Source organism: Suricata suricatta, chromosome 2, assembly GCF_006229205.1.
Source record: "Suricata suricatta isolate VVHF042 chromosome 2, meerkat_22Aug2017_6uvM2_HiC, whole genome shotgun sequence".
Lineage (NCBI taxonomy): Eukaryota > Metazoa > Chordata > Mammalia > Carnivora > Herpestidae > Suricata > Suricata suricatta.
The window spans coordinates 74817383-74834212 of NC_043701.1; the positions used below are offsets into that span (position 1 = coordinate 74817383).

General features: G+C 40.1%; 1 protein-coding gene across 1 annotated transcript in view; it reads left to right on the plus strand.

Annotated features, from left to right (window-relative positions):
* The window catches only part of ADAM22 (ADAM metallopeptidase domain 22), a 228201-nt gene that overhangs the window by 137711 nt on the left and 73660 nt on the right, over positions 1-16830 (plus strand). Inside the window, 1 exon segment of the mRNA XM_029928462.1 lies at positions 11550-11632. Within this exon segment, the coding sequence (XP_029784322.1) occupies positions 11550-11632 (83 nt within the window).

The window sequence follows — 16830 nt, forward strand, 5'->3', positions numbered from 1 at the left end:
TCGGCTCAGGTCAGATCTCACGTTTGTGGGCTCGAGCCCCACATTGGGCTCTGTGCTAACAGCTCAAAGCCTAGAGCCTGCTTCCGGTTCTATATCTCCTTCTCTCTCTGCCCCTCCCCTTCGCATGCTCTGTTTCTGTATAAAATTAAATAAAACATTAAAAAAATTTTTTAAATTCATCTGCTCTTATCTGTGAATGTGACTTTTTTTGCAAATAGGGTCTTTGCAGATTATAATCAAATTACAAAGAGACCCCCTAGTCACATGGCTGGTGTTCTTATAAGAGGGAAGTTTAGGGGCACCTGGGTGGCTCAGTGGGTTAAGCGTCAGACTTCAGCTCAGTTTCAGTGTATGGGTTCGAGACCCACATTGGGGTCTGGGCTGACAATGGAGCCTGTTTGGGATTCTCTCTCTCTCTCTGTTTCCCTTTTGTCTGCAACCCCTATCTGTGCTTTCTCTCTTTCAAAAATAAATAAATAAAAACTTTAAAACAGAAATTAAAAGAGGGAAACTTAGAGACACAGACACACAAGGAAAACATAATGTGAAGACAAGGCAGAGCCTGGAGGATGTGTCCATAAGCCAGGGAGCACGGAGGATTCTTGACCGTCACTGGAATTCATGGAGAAACAAGGGGAATTCTTCCCAAGAGAATTCAGAGGGAACATGGCTCTGCTAACACCTTGAGATCAGACTCCTAGCCTCCAGCGTTGTGAGGGTATACATTTCTGTTTTAAGCCACCCAGGTAACTTGGTAATTTGTTATGGCCATCCTGGGAAACTAATACAGAAGACATTTTGATTATAACTAATGTAAAAACATTTAGAATATGTGCTGGAGGTGCCTGGACCAGTATTCAAGAGGAGAAAGGAGTAAGTCTGTACATTTTGAAAATGCATCGCATCCCAAATGACTACGAATTTTTCACTTAGGGTACTTGTGAGCTGGAACTCCTGGGAACTTATCATAGTTTTCCTACTTTGTTTTCCTTAACTGACATTACCCAGGGGAAATCAGTGTAAGGAAAGACTACTGCACAAAAATAAAAATAGATTTTAAGCTTACTAAGTCCCTGGTGGGATTTTTTTTTTTTATAGTTTTTTTAAACCTGAGAGCTTGTAAGAACGTTATGGCCCTCATTTTCTGTGATGTTCACCACTTTCCAATAAGACTCTTTTCTTATCACTTTTATTTATATCTAGTGACTTTCTAGTTCTCTTTTTTCCTTTCTTATAGTAACATTTCCTAGAATAATATTCTTATACATATTTTTCTTTTTAATAGGAACCATGCAATCTTTAAATGAAATCATTCTCTTTTTTGTCAGCTAGATTTGTCTATTAGTTTTTAAAATGTTTTTTTGATTGTTTATGATGCTGCAAGATCCTAGTGCTTACCAGTGAATATTAGAACAGTGCAGAGATTTTGAATGACCCATTAGCTCTAGATCTGGGAGTAAGCTGGTAATTTGGTTGCTGCTTAGATAACTGTACCATGGAATAGGGTGGCAAGCACAAATATGCAAAGGTATCAAACAGTCATATAAATGAAAGTGGCTAGCTACAATAAAATGGGCATTGTGTGCCTTTTTTATCTTCAGCTGATTTTTGTCCCACAGGAAGATGTAAATATGGGACTAGAGACTCATTGTTAGCAAATCTCCTAACTTTTGCAGGAAGATGGAAGTCCCAATTTCCAGAATTCTGAAGGTCTGAGATTTTTTCCTGCTTGCAATTTAACAAGTTAGCCTGCTGCAGTTTCATCTGTGCTAGCAGAAGACAGGAAACTTCTGGGTCAGAGACAAAGGACTTTATTTCTCATAGCAATACCAATAGCCAGAATGTCAACATTGTCTTTTATTTGTGTCTTTTATTTTTTTTAATGTTTATTCATTTTTGAGAGACTGGGAGAGACAGAGCATGAGCAAGAGAGGGTCAGAGAGAGTTACACACACAGAATACAAAGCAGGCTCCAGGCTCCAAGCTATCAGCACAGAGCCCAACATGGGGCTCAAACTCATGAACTGTGAGACTGTGACCTGAGCTGAAGTCGGACACTTAACCAACTGAGCCACTCAGGCACCCTACTTTTATTTGTGTCATGAGCCTCAATTCCCAGAGGCTAAAAGAGGGACTGGGTGATACCTGCACACATGGTGTGTCATGTTACTAGAGAGAAATTCTGAATTTAGGAAACCTAAATCTTTTATAATAGGAAGTAAACATGCTTAGCTTTTTGCTCTAGAGGGAGATATCTCTATCTTCCAAGGCTGTCCATTATACGAACATCCTTGGAAGGAGGGTCCAGAACAATCACAGAAAACAAGCGGTCCTAGATTTTTATTATAGCAAAGTGTTATCGACTAACCTTTCCAAATTTATGTCCATGGGTATTTAAAAAATATATTTTTAACCAGTCCCCTAAATTAAACTGATTACATACGGGTGTTTAAAAAAATCTTTTGAAAACTTACAGTGTGACGATAAAGCCTGGGAAGTATTCACTTATACTCTTCATCCTAGAGTTATATTTCATAGCCCCGTATACTAACAAGTTGTGGGGATCATTATACGGTTGCTATATAGGGAAACAACCCCTTCATATTACTTAAATTCTATTTACTATCATCACCAATTCACAGAAAATGAGTGTGACAACTTATGTAGTATGGCACCCTGGATTAGATCCTGGAACTGAAAGAGGAAGTTACTGGAAACACTGGTAAAATCTCAGGGCTCAGAGTCTATTAAATAGTAGTGTACTGAGGTCAATGTTTTAGATTTTACAAATGTACTCAGGTAATGTAAGATGTTAACAGTGGGAGAAACTGGGTGATTAGCTGTACTAGAACTGTGTGCCATCTCTACAACTTTTTTGTGAGTCTAAAATTACCCCCAAAATAAAAATTTTGAAATCCTTAAGTTTAGTGATCCAAGGGAAGGAATGGATAAATCTCAAAACAAAGGGCAGTTATGTAAAAATTAAGTATATTTAGCTTTATGAGAAACTGACTACGTTGTACTTAATTTTCTCATTTTGGCATTCTGGTAGAGATTTTGACATGCGTTAGTACAGACCCATGGATTATTGGCAATTGGGAACCATGTGATAGCGTTCTTTAAGTTTAACTTACTGTAAAATGAGATGAGCCTTTTCTTCGAGACCTGTAGAATCAAATATGCTCATACTTTGTACCTGAAGAGATGGTTAGCCCATGTGACTTCTATGAATCCAGTCTGATTCTTTGTAATCCCAAATTGTGAATTTTAATCCGGGTGAGTTGGTGGATCCTCTCCAATATAAGAGTTTGCTTTTCTAGGAATTTCCTTGATGCAGATGGCACTAGGGAGACATGGTACACTCCTGACTCAATAATGACTGTCACCATTTATCACCATTGGGAGGGAGGGTAAAGGGAAGAAAAGGGAGGGTTCCTCATATCAATACCACTCAAGAGGCAATTGGAAATAGGTTATTGTAGGCAAGCACCTGGTGGAAGTCTGGGCTGTGCACATGCCTGGGACGAATCTGGCATACAGTAGAGTTCAGCCACAGGGCTTCAGTTCTTGCAAAGGGGTATTGGCAAGAGCATAGCTTCTCAACCATGACAGCATATTGGAATCATCTGGATTGATTTTTAAAATGCCAGGTCCCACTTGTAGAGATTCCAATATAACTGGTATGAAGTGAGGTTTGGTGTTATTTTTAAAAGCTGTTTTATTAATGTGTGTCTAGTGGTCAGTACTACTGTGCGAGAGTGGGCAGGGATCTCACCTGTAGAAAAGGATGATTAGAAAAAGCCGTGGTCTGCAAGGCAGAAGGCTGGTCCTGGAACTGGTGCCCACGGACAGGGAGAGGGTCATGACCCAGGGAGCAGAGCAGGAACACAATGGTTCCTGGGTTGACGATTTGATCTGGAAGTGTCTGCACTGGCCATGTCCCTTTTAGGGTGACCACATCATCTTTATTTTCCTGTGGCTTTCATGGATGTAGCTCTGAATAACGTGCATCCTATGAGACCTCCCAATTTTAGTCTAACCAGGACAACTGATTACTCTGGGTTTTTTAATGCAGGCCAAAGCATCCTCCTTACCAGCACCTACGAAGAGTAGTGCTGCCTTTCATGGCTCTGTCCCCGGTACAACTCTCACATATTCTTGTCTCCCTTTTAACCTTCCATATTGTTTTTTATAAAGCCAGCTGCTCTGGGGAAAACAGGAAAATGAGTGGAGAAGAGTTGGGACTGTTTGCATCCTTTCTGCTTCATTAAGAATCTGCTGAGGAACTAGTGTAGGATTTCAGGGAGCTCAGCAGTGAGGCGTTCTGGGGCCAGGTGTAGTGTAAAGCAGTCGTTCTCAAAGATTAGAATGCATTGAAGGCAGCTGGAAGGTTGGCTAAAAAACACATTCCCAGAACTTCAGATTGGGTTTAAATCTGGGGTGAGGCTTGAGAATTTTTTTTATGTTTATTTACTTATTTAGTGTGTGACAGAGAGATACAGCATGAGTGGGGGAGGGACAGAGAGAGAGAGAGGAAGAATCCCAAGCAGGTTCCACACTGTCACCACAGAGCCTGACATGGGGCTCGAATCCAGGAACCATGAGCTCATGACCCAAGCCAAAATCAAGAGTTGGACACCCAACTGACTAAGCCACCTGGTGCCCCATGAATTTGCATTTCTAACAAGTACATGTTATTGTGCTGGAAACTGCTTTTTGATAACTACCAGGGTAAAGAGACTTAACTGCATCTGGCATACCGGAGGAGTGAGGAGGTATGAAGGCTCTCTCTCAGTCTGGGTTTTCTTACTTGTAAAATATTTACCTTAGCAGTCATCATGAATTCTCTGATAAATCACAGGATCACCAAGCAGAATGCCCAGGTTATGGTATATTTTTCCATTCTCTCATGGGGATTTTTTTTTAAATTTTTATTTATTTTGAGAGAGGGAGAAGAGTGTGAGCTAGGTGGTGGGGAGGTTGGGAGAGAGAAAAAGAGGGAGAGGCAGAGAGAGGGAGAGGGAGGGCAGAGAGAGAGAGAGAGAGAGAGAGAGAGAGAGAAAGAGAGAGAGTGAGTCAGTCCTCAGTAGGCTGCATGCTTGTCAGCATGGAGCCTGACTCAGGGCTCGAACCTATGAACTGTGAGATCATGACCTGAGCTGAAACCAAGAGTTGGATGGATGCTCAACTGACTGAGCCACACAGGTGTATACATAGGGATGATTTGGTATTGGGTTGAATATTTTTAGGTTAACAATTACAAATACAAGATTCAAAACCACCCGGGGAACTTTTTGCAACTCTGAGAAACCTGGAGCCCTACCTCCTTGAAGAGGAAAGGCCTGGGAATCATGTGGTTCACCAAGCCCACCACATGAGGCTTTGCTCTGGGGAATAGTTTTGTGAATCACTGCTACTGAGCAACTGTTCTCTAGCGCAGGGCTCTCAACCGCTGCAGCTTGAGTTACCGAGAACTTTTACAAAGATGCTGATGCCTGGGCCCCATCTCCAGAGATTATGATTTAGTTGATTTGGAGTATGGCCTGGGAATTGGGATTTAAAAATTTAAAAAAAATATTTATTTATTTTTGAGAGAGAGAGAGAGAGAGAGAATAGTGGTGGGCCAGAAGAGAGAGGGAGACACAGAATCCAAAACAGGCTCCAGGGTGTTCCGTGCCAGCACAGAACGTGACGCGGGGCTCAAGCACCTGAACCACGAGGTCATGACCTGAGCTGAAATCAGCCACTTAACTGACTGAGTCACCCAGGTGCTCCACTGGGATTTTAACAACTTCCCAGTTAATTCAGATATACAGCTGAGATTGAGAACCACTGTTGTGGTGTATTCCTATTAATCAATGCCCTGAACTGTTAGTCTTTGCAATAAATTAACAGAATCCTAGCTGAAGAGACATGATAGAATCTCTCGTTGAGTAAACATTCCATGACTGCACCTCTCACTTATTTATGTCGCAGTTTACAGAGTTCTGTACATTGTTACCATGGAATCCCTTGCACACACGTAAGTAGGTATCTCCCCATTTTTGACGAAGGAACTGAGATTCACAGTTCTGTAGCAGCACACTTGGAGATAGATATAAACATAGATTAGGTACATGTGCTTCCCTGAAAAGACACAATGGTCTCGTGGGGGACATAAGACAGAAACAGGAATGCAAGTGTAAAGAGGTATGGTACAGATGAAAATATGAAAATTTAGAGAAAGAGGTTTAGGAAGAATAATTTGTGAAGAGGAGGGATTCAGAGAAGGCTCTTTAGAGGAGGTAGCCCTGGCACCCCTTAGAACTGATGAAAGTTGTAGACTTTCCTTTAAGGGCCTGAATGGAGGGCAAATGACTGTGGCCTTGGTGCCATACTCCAATTAGCTCCCTTTATTGGATTTTTATAGGGGCGCCTGGATGGCTCAGTCAGTTGAGCGTCTGGCTTTGGCTCGGGTCATGATCTCATGGTTCATGCGTTGGAGCCCCGCGTTGGGCTCTGTGCTGACAGCTAGCTCAGAGCCTGTTGCTGCTTCTGATTCTGTGTCTCCCTCTCTCTGACCTGCCCCTGCTCACTCTCTCTCTCTCTCTCTCTCTCTCAAAAATAAGTAAGACATTAAAAAATATATATTAGATTTTTATAGTTTTATAGTTTTATAGTTTCATATAACTATAACCAGTCTGTGTAACGTCCTTAGTGCTTTCAGCTTACTGTTATTTATAATAAACTCTGTTTTTCTTTTGAGATCTTTCTGGCTATTTAATAAAAATGTGGTTTGTCTTCAAATATTGCAAGTTAGTGATTATTTTGACTTCCCTAGAATAAAAATTGTAATAAGCCTGTTGTCCACGGGGACATAAACCAATAGAATGATCATACAGTTCATTTTTATAGAGGTGGGCAACTTTTCTAGTTATAACTGATTAACTAAAAATAAACATCTGCACTGTTATGATTGTGTTACTAAATCAAGGAGTATGAAGAAAGTTTCAAAGACTGAATTTATTTCTGGAACAAAAGAGGCTTAAGGAATAAAGCTATGACTGTCAGTCGGATAAAGAGCCGAACTCTATTTGGATGTGCTGCTGGCTTTTCTCTTTTCCTACATCTGTCTTAGATTATTATATATAATCCCTACTTTCATAAAGCATCTGGTTCCTCAAGAAAGTTGTGTCAAGATATGGAGAATTTTTATAATTGATCATACTCAAGAAATTTTGCTTACGGAGTCCTTTTTTGTGCAGTATACAGTTATTAATAAAATAGTTTATTATTTTCAAATGTTGATAATACTCGAGAAAGTTGGCTTAAGGAGTCTTCTTTTGTGCAGTATACAGTTTTTAATAAAATAGTTTATTATTTTTAAATTCAGTGCATCTTTTAAGATATAAGTGCAAAGTACACAGTTTTCTCTTAAAATATGTATTAAATTTAAAATGCATATATTTTTTGACCTGCCAGATCCACATCTAGTAATGAGTTCTATAGACATATTGACAGAATTGTGCAAAAATATGTAAAAGGATGTTTGCAGTGTTGTTTATGACAACAAACAAATATAGGGATAATCTAAATGTCCTTAGTACAGGACTATTTAAATAAATTATGGTTCACCCCTATAATGGAATTTTATGCCATTGCTGCAAGAGTGAGATATTGGTATACAAAGATGTCAAGGTTACCCGGAGGAAAAAAAGAATCAAGTGGCAGAACGGTGTGTCCAGTGTACAACCCACTTGTGCACTGAAATAGATATCTGTGTATTTAGGTATATCCTTAAATAGGCCATACAGACCATTCCTGATACGGTACACAGAATCTGCCAAAATGCTTACTTTTTAGGAGTCATCTATAGCCTGGACAGTGTTTATGAAGGAGATGTATTTTTTAATCTTTGCCATGTACCTCCTGAATTCTTAGAACTTTCCTGTAAGTGTTTATTAATTTTTAAATACTGGGTAAGCAAAACAAATTAAATAAGATAAAATGCTGGATTAAAATTTATGTAAAAAAAGTGACATAAAAGCTCAAAATCTGTTACATTTATTTTATTTAGGGGCACCAGGGTGACTCAGTCGATTAAGCAGCTGACTTTGGCTCAGGTCACGATCTCATGGTTCATAGGTTTGAGCCCTGCATCGGGCTCTGTGCTGACTGACAGCTCAGAGCCTGGTGCCTGTCTTCAGATTCTGTGTCTCCCTCTCTCTCTGCCCCTCCCCCACTCATGCTCTGTTTTTCTCTTTCAATAATAAATTAAAAAATGTTTAAAATAAATTTATTTTATTTATTTTGCACTTGATTTTACCCACAAGGCTGAGAAGCGGTATTTATTTTAATAATAAATTAATAATTTCAATGTAATAACATCATTGCTTTAGTTCTTAAAGAATTATTGCTATCTGGTTAACAGTCTCTTAAGAATTACAACACAGAAATTAATTCTCAGTATTTAGAAGAATTACATATACCATCAGTTAAGAGTCTCAGGATTGGAATTGTAATAGCCCAACTGAAGAGATTTTACCCCCTGTTGTTTGTGCTTCTCTTGAAGTGTCATGGAAACATTTGATAATGAGTCACCCATATTGAGCTCTTCACTTCATTGCAGTGTTAGGCTTTTGTGCATATGGGTCTTGATCATATGCTGTTTTTGGATTGACTTCTATTTTCCCGAATCAGAAATTAGTGAAAGATTATTTTTTGTTATCTAGCAATCTATTTAGTCCCAGTATATTGGAAGATTGTTTTAAAACATGAATTTTTTTTTATGATTTAATATTAACATGTTTCCAGAGTTGGCATTTTGAAGAAAACTTTAGTAGTTTATAAAACATTTCTTGTGTACCTTTGCCTCTGACATATTTTCCCTGCATACAGTGGCTTGTCAACTTCCATTGTTCCCAAATTTGATACCATAATTGTTGTGATTATCTTTTTGTTTCTGCTTTTTTTTTTTTTTTTTTTTAACATTTATTCAGTTTTTGAGAGAGAGGGAGACAGAGAATCCAAAGCAGGTTTGGCTAAAACTCATAAACCATGAGATCATGACCTGAGCCGAAGTCGGATGCTCAACTGTCTCAGCCACCTACGCACCCCTCTGCTTTTTTTTTTCAAGTTTATTTTTTTATTTTGAGAGAGAGAGAGACAGAGAGAGAGAGAGAGAGAGAGCAGGGGAGGGGTAGAGAGTGAGGAAGAGAGAGTTGGGACAGAGCCTGACCTGAGGCTCAAACCCACAGACTGCGAGATCACAACCTGAGTGGAAACTATGAACCAGATAATCAACCAACTGAGCCACCCAGGTGTCCTTTTTCTATTGTCTTTGTATCTGCTGTTTCCTATAGTCTTAGACTTCAGAAAGAGATCTGATAGGGTTATTTATTCACTATCCAATAGAAGGAAACATTTTTAGATAGAATTATCTCTCTGTCCAAGTGACCCCATTGACGCTTTTCCCCTCTTGTCTGTCCAGTAGAAAGCTTAAGTGTTGACTTCTGGTCCAATTAGATGTTTCTAGGAAAATGAGGTCTTTTGAAACATAATGACTTCTAATTTACAGTCTAATCTTATGGACAATTCACCAGTTCAACAACTCAATAGAAGACATCTTAAACTTTGTTAAATTTACTCCTAGCCCTACTCAAAAAATAAAATAAAACAAAACAAAACTCCTAAAGAAGAAGCCTGGGGGGAAGTTTAGATTTGCACCAGATACCCCACAGGTTCTAGTAGTGTAGGGGAAATGACACAGGACTTGGCATTTACACGTTCACATGAAGTTTCATCCCTACTCGGCAATTTCCCAGGTGGACAACCTTTGCTCTAGGGTTGTGACCACCTACATAGACCAGAAGGACAATATTTCTTTATAGGACTGATGTGAGGATTTCAGATTATTGTGTATATAAATTGAATGATTGGTACATATTAATTATAACAGTAGCAAGCATTTATTGAGTGCTTACTAAGTGCCAAGCATTATTCTTAGCTCTTTCTGCATTTTACCTTTTTAATGTTCTGAACAACCTTGTGAAATTGTTATCCCCATTCAGATGGCCCAGGCAGATTCTGTAACTCGCATGAGGTCACACAGCCAGTAAATGCAGGAGCCGATAGCTCATACAGTAGCATCTACACCAAACCAGCCCTATCCAGAAAGTCTGTCTGGCTTTATTTCCTAGCACAGAAATACAGTCTGTGGCCTGTTGGGTTATACCCCCTGTCAGGCTTATAGGTGAAGTACCCTTCTGTTCTTTTCCTACCCTCCATCAAATCCAACTGCAGTCCTAAGTTCATGATGCTCGTGACTCCCTTGGAGATTTGGTGATGTCACAGGATTAGGGATCAGACCAAGTGCCATCTTACTTATTCTCTGCCCCCTCGCCTGAGCTGAGGTCCACCAGGTCCTGTAGGATTATCTCCCGAGGAGCAGCAGTCACACAGGCCCAGCTGCCTTCCTTGGAATTCCAGTGCAGAAAATGTGTTTAGGTTTGTTACATCCTGTGTCTTTATGTTCTCTCCTCTCTACTTGTCAAACACTGAATATTTTAGGTAGGATTAGTCCTAAAGTCAGACTGGGGCAGGTGGCATTTGCCCCTTTAAACTGTCCATTCTTCCAGTCCTTCTGATTTCATTCTGTGATATCTCAGTCAATCAGTTGAATTAGCAGCTTTCAGCTTCTGAAGAAATAGATTAGTGGGAGAATGGAAAAGGCCATTTGGAACAATGCTTCTGATGTTAATGTGCATATGCATCAACAGGGGCCTTGTTAAAATGCCAATTGTAATAGGTAGGTTGGGGCTGGAGTTTGAAACAATTTCTCACCAGCTCTTGGGGGCATCAGCACTGCTGACTTCTAGACTATGCTTTGAGCAGCAGGTATTTGAAGACCAAAAGCACCACCCTGAGATGCAGAGGATTTACCCTATTACCTTTTCCAGGAACATTTAATCCAAAGAAATGAGTCTCATGGGAATTTAGTTAATGTAACCAGGTGCTGGAAGAAACTTTGAAATTTCAAACCCCACCCAATAGCTTCCTGGTAAAGCCATTCATGATTGGAGAACAGAACAGTATAAACTTGTCAGGTTTTGCTATAAACATTATAAAAATAGGTATTTTCCTCCCTCAGTTTAATTTAGTGACTCTTAAATGATTTGTATTCATTTTTACTTAGCTGTATGTGAAAGAGCTTCGTCTTGCTGGTGCTCTAGGTTGAGTTTCTCATGACCAGGGAGATAGGTGATTCAGCTGATCCTGATGCAGGAGCCACATATGTATTTCAGTATCTGTTTCTTTGCTCTTTCTATCATCACCTACATAAAAGGCAAGTGAAGTCAACTTTTATTTCCTTATCTTTTGATTTGGAGTTGGCTCACTCGGAGTGTTTATGAATAATTTTGTTAGAAAAGGTCTGATAACACTAATCTGAATAATGGAATATTCTGCAGAGCTTTAGACATGGAGGTGTGGTGTGCACTGGAACCTGAGAAATGATGCGGGTGATTCTCCTGGTGCTGGCGGAGGCTTAAGCTCTCGGTTTCTGTTTCTAGGGAGGAGAACATTGCTACTACCAGGGCCAGATCCGAGGAAACCCAGCCTCATTTGTTGCATTGTCAACATGCCATGGACTTCAGTAAGTGTCCCCCAATATTTTGTGCCATCCACTTTCAGTCACTTATTTTCCTTATTTTTAATGCCCTGTAACCAAAATTTCGTGTCGAGAAATAATTTTAAATCTGTAATGGATCTGACCATTTTTTTTTTCCTTTTTGAGGTTTCTGAACCAGGCAGATTTAAAATTAGTCACTGAAACAGGCCAGGGCCTTTGGAATTAAGATATGAAACCCTATGGTGATATTTGATGCATTTTTCCAGTTTCATCCAACTTGGGACAAGAGTGGTTTGCATAACATGGGTCTCTATTTCTCTGGATGTTTAGACCCTTGGTACCAGTTCTGCCCCTACTCCTTCTTGGTGTTAGTTTTTATATTTTCATGGAATAATAGAAATGTCAGTAGATGGAAACTCTTAACTCCTTCTACAAAGACAGTAGACTGCAAGTCATGTCAAGAGCAAATGTGTTTCAGCCCATTGTTTAGCCAGAATCCCACCTAAAACCCACAGCAAGCTTGTGGGAGGGTCCTTCTGTTCTCGGAAACCTCTAAGGAATGGAGTTCATCCTTCCTCCGGGCCTTGCTTCCTTTCTCATAACCTTCATTATCAAAGACTGTTTCTGATGTTTAACATGGGAATACATCTACTTCCTCTGTTGTGTCGCTAATGGTGATACACAGGTGGCCATCTCTATTTGTTTTGTTAACGCCTTCTAAAGCTAGTGTCATTCCTCTGCATTCTCCTGAAGCTATATCATCTCAGTTCTTTCTTGTTTGTTTTACTTTTGGAGAGGGGTACAGAACAAACCAGCCCTCTAGTTTTATTAAATTTTTGTCTGGAAACTTTAAAATACATCCTTTCCGTTCCCAAGTTAGAGAGAGAAACCTGGCTTTTTCCGTGTAGCTAGCAGTTCCTGAGTGTCTGCTATGTGCCAGCCACTGGGAAAATGAAGGCAATGAGAACATGACTCTTGTCCCCAATAGGTCACAGTATGGCGGGGGAAGCTAAAGCTAGCTTAGCTTCCTACTATGGAACGAGATAGGTATGTTTATTTTCTCTGAGAGAGAAAGTAACAGAAAAATGCAAGCAGAGAGTGGGCACTGGGGAATGAGGTAGTGCTTGAGGGCTCCACAGAAATGTCATCCGAGTAGGTAGAGTGGGCCCTGACATAGACTTGATAGAATCTTCCAAGAGAGAATAGGCGAGGCAGACAGGTCTTGATGCTCAGAAAGAGACCTAATGGGAAAGCTAGGAAAGTCAATCTAGTCTGCCTAAGTGGTGCCTCTAGTCAGTCTTGGACAGTAGGTATGTGAGAGGCAGAAGGTAGAGAGTATGAGGAACCAGAAGAATGAGACCAGATGCCTGAGAGCATTGTTTGCTCTAAAAGACTTTTACTTATTTTAATACATTCTTTGACTAAAGAGACATTGTTATGAATAGGAATCCATGCCTCATATGGTCTTGGTTTTCTTACCTATATAAACATTAAAGTCCCCTTCAGTAATAATATCATTATACCTCATCTCAAGATGAGCCCAGCTTTCCACTAAGAGTAGTACCCCGGGCCCATCGACATTTGTGACAGCAAGTATGTGATAGTGATATATAAAAAAAGAGGCTTTTCCCCACCTTTCTCTTCCCCTTACAACCTCAACCCATGGTTCCCATGTAAGCATGGTGCCCAGTGCTTATTCCACTTTGCCCTCCAGTTTTCCAAATGGACAGCATATTATGAGAAACAATGAGAAGGCCTTCCAAGGACTCTGGTAGACCAGGAACTTGCTACTAACCCTAAACCATCATTTGAAGGAGGATGGAAAAGAAATTTTTAAGGAAGCTTTAGTGACTAGATAGGGGGTATAACTCTGAGCCAGCTTCAGTTGTTTTAACTAGGTAAAATGTAATCCTGTCTTGAAAAATCTTTCCATTTAAAATTAAACAAAAAGAAACAAACAGAAAATGCACCATGTTTGGGTGTTCTTAGACCTTTATGAGTGTGTTGGATAAATTTACTCTTGATCCTTTTTGTTATTTATTATTAATTATTCTCATGTTGATTTTACCTTCTGAAAAAAATTGTTGACATATTTTAGAGGATATTACTAAATATTAAATAATTTATGTTGTCTCAATTATATTGATTTGGATATAAAATAGATTATTTCATCCATGACTTATCTTTAATCATTTACCAAGTACATACATAGATTTTTCATTCTTCTTTATTTACTGAATTAAGTTGAAGAACATAAAGGGGAGGAAGAAAGATGCAGATTTATATGTCTTTTCCATAAAGAACCTGCAAATGCACATTTTTGTTTTCAAATTCAAAGGACTAACGGGCAATGTTTTGGTCATGGTATGTTTGATGTTATGACAAAATCCTGTAACTATAGGAACCTAACAGAATGGAATCAAATGTAAGTTTATTGCCCTCTTGTGGCAATTTTTAAGAATGGCTGAGAAAAAAATCAGCTCTATTAGCTTATAAGTAGGTCCTAGATGCAGGTTTTTATCAAATGTATACCGTGTGTGGGCTTGATACTTACTGTGATTTATATAAATATAACTAATAGGTGTCCATCCTCAAAACAAAACAGATGCATTTAAATAGTTACTAATGGCACATTCTCTTATAGGGAGCCAGACTCTTTTAAATATATATGGTGTCAGACTCTGCCTTCTTTACTCTATGTATCATGATGTTGAGACCCAATAAAGGTCACTGATTTTCACATTGGACACCAACCTAATGCAAGAGGAAATAATACCCTGTATTATTGAAACAAAACAATCTGCTTGCTGCTTAATCAGCATAGCCATGTGAACTTTGGCAAAGAGTGGTGGTTCTGTACCATTTTCTGGATGGGTCTTTCTGGCCAGTTCATAGCAGGGACAGAGAGAATGTCTGCTGCCATGTTTGGGCTACTGTTTGGAAAAGGCTCCCCCTACTCTTGATTCTTTAGGCGTGTATTGTCAGTAATGTTTTATAAATTGCATCTGTTTATCTTCAGATTCCAAATGCGATGTCATCTAAATTCAGAAAGTATACTTTGTTGGAAAACATTAAACATGTGGGAGAAGCAGTTCTAAGGGTATTTGAAAGTTGAGGGCAGGTGGAAAATGTTACGGGAGGAATCAAAGAATTTGGATAGAGGCAGAGAGGAAGGTCGTTATAATTACAGCTCAGAGAAACCAACCAATTTCACTAAGCTATCGGTGAAAGAAATACTATTCTATGCTTAATAGTGTGGGTCCATGAGTCATTTCCATATAACACTGAGAAATGACTCTAGAAAACCACACTTTGTCCCTTCTCAGATGCCTGAATGATAAGACACATTTCTTCAGTATCATGAGGGGCTTCATCTTAGTAGAAGGACCATGTTCTCCTAAAAGGAGTGGCCGTCAGGATCTCTCTGAGTGGAAGCTGAGGCCATGTGTACTTTAAAATGCTCTCCAGAGGATTTCTCAGTTGGCTGATAGTCATCTTCAGCCTAAGAGATCAGAACTCCAGATTTATGCCCTGCTCCCTGCATCCTTTTCCCATTGATTAAATGGCAGTCCCATCTCACCAGTTGCTCAGGTCAAACCTTGGAGTTTTCACTGACACAACTCTTTCTTGCATACTCCAATTCAAATTCATTAATACATCCTATCGGTGTTCTAATTTTGAAAAAAATACCCCCAATTTGACCAGTTCTCACCATCTCCACCATTACCACTGTGATCTAGGCAGCTACCATTTTTTTTCACCTGGATTATTGCTAGAATTTCCCCATCTCTATCCTTACCATCCTAAAAACTATTCTAACACAGCAGTTGGAGCACTTATTTTAAAATTTAAGAGCGATTATGTTTCCCTCTGCTTAACCCCACATGTGTCTCAGGGTGAAATCCGGGGCCCTTAGAAGGGCCTGCCTCATGTGGTCCCCCCTTCCTCTGAGATCATCCCCCAGCCCTCTTCTCACCCAAAACCCACTGCCGCCACACTGCATCCTTGGTGTTCCTGGAGCACACTCAGGGCTCGATGCTCTTTGCACAGATAGCCTCCCTTCAGTTCTTTCAGATCTTTGCTTAAATGTCATACTCTCCAGAAAGCCTTTCTCTGAGACTCCCCGTAAATCAACAGTCGTCTCTCTTTGGTCTCTACACCCAGTCCTCTGGCACCATTTATTGTCCTTAGCCTGCTTTATTTTCCTCCCTAGAATTTTTCACCACCTCATATAAATTTACTTATTGATTATACGTCTATCTTCCCTAGAAAGCACATGAGCACCATGAGGATAGAAATTGGTCTATTTTGCCCACTACTGTACCCCCCGCACCTAGGGCAGTGCATTGTAGGCGCTCTTCAAATGTATGCTGAATGAGTGAATGGATGAAGGGTAGCCAATGCAGATAGGCGGTTCAGGAACCATTCTGCCTGGGCTCTCTCTGTTCCCTTCTCAGATCTTCCTGGTTATGTAATTTGGGCAGGTTACTTCATCTCTTTGAGCTTTGGTTTCCTTTCTTGTAAAATGAGTATAGGCAAATGTATAAGTGTGCCTCCCTCCTACATTTGTGGAAGTGATTAAAATGAGTGTCAAGTTTTTAGTTCATGGTAGGTTGTTGAAATGCATCAACAACTTGTTACCAGAGCACCCTTCAGGTGTGTGGTAGGTAGGCAGTTCTCAGTGTAGTCCCTGACAGCCTGCATCAGAACAACCTGGGATTTGTTTAAAATGCAGTTTCCTGGGCCCTAACCAAGAAATCTGAGGAAGGCCCTGAAAATTTTACAATTTTACAAGCTCTCCAGGTGGCTATTTGCATATTAAAGATTTAGAATTACATGTTGGACGGAGGAATGATGGACCATAATTAGAGAATGATAATCCTGAACCTGGGGAAGTGACCGGTCAGGATGAGGGGACCCTGCTGCTTATGGGGAGTCACAGGGACACCCTTTAGTAGTGTGTGTGTGTGTGTGTGTGTGTGTGTGTGTGTGTGTGTGTGTTCGTTCGTGAGTGCGCATGTGCACACGGATGCACGCGCACGGTCACGTATACTCCTGTGGTATGGTGTAGTGTGTGTGTGTGTATGTGGGATGTGTTATTGGGAGGTTTGTGGGGTATGGTGTATGGTGTGTGGTATGTAATCTGAGTGTGCTGTGTGTGTGGTATATGGGGGTACATGTGTGTGTGCGTGGTGTGTGTGTGTCCACTCATGTGGTATGAT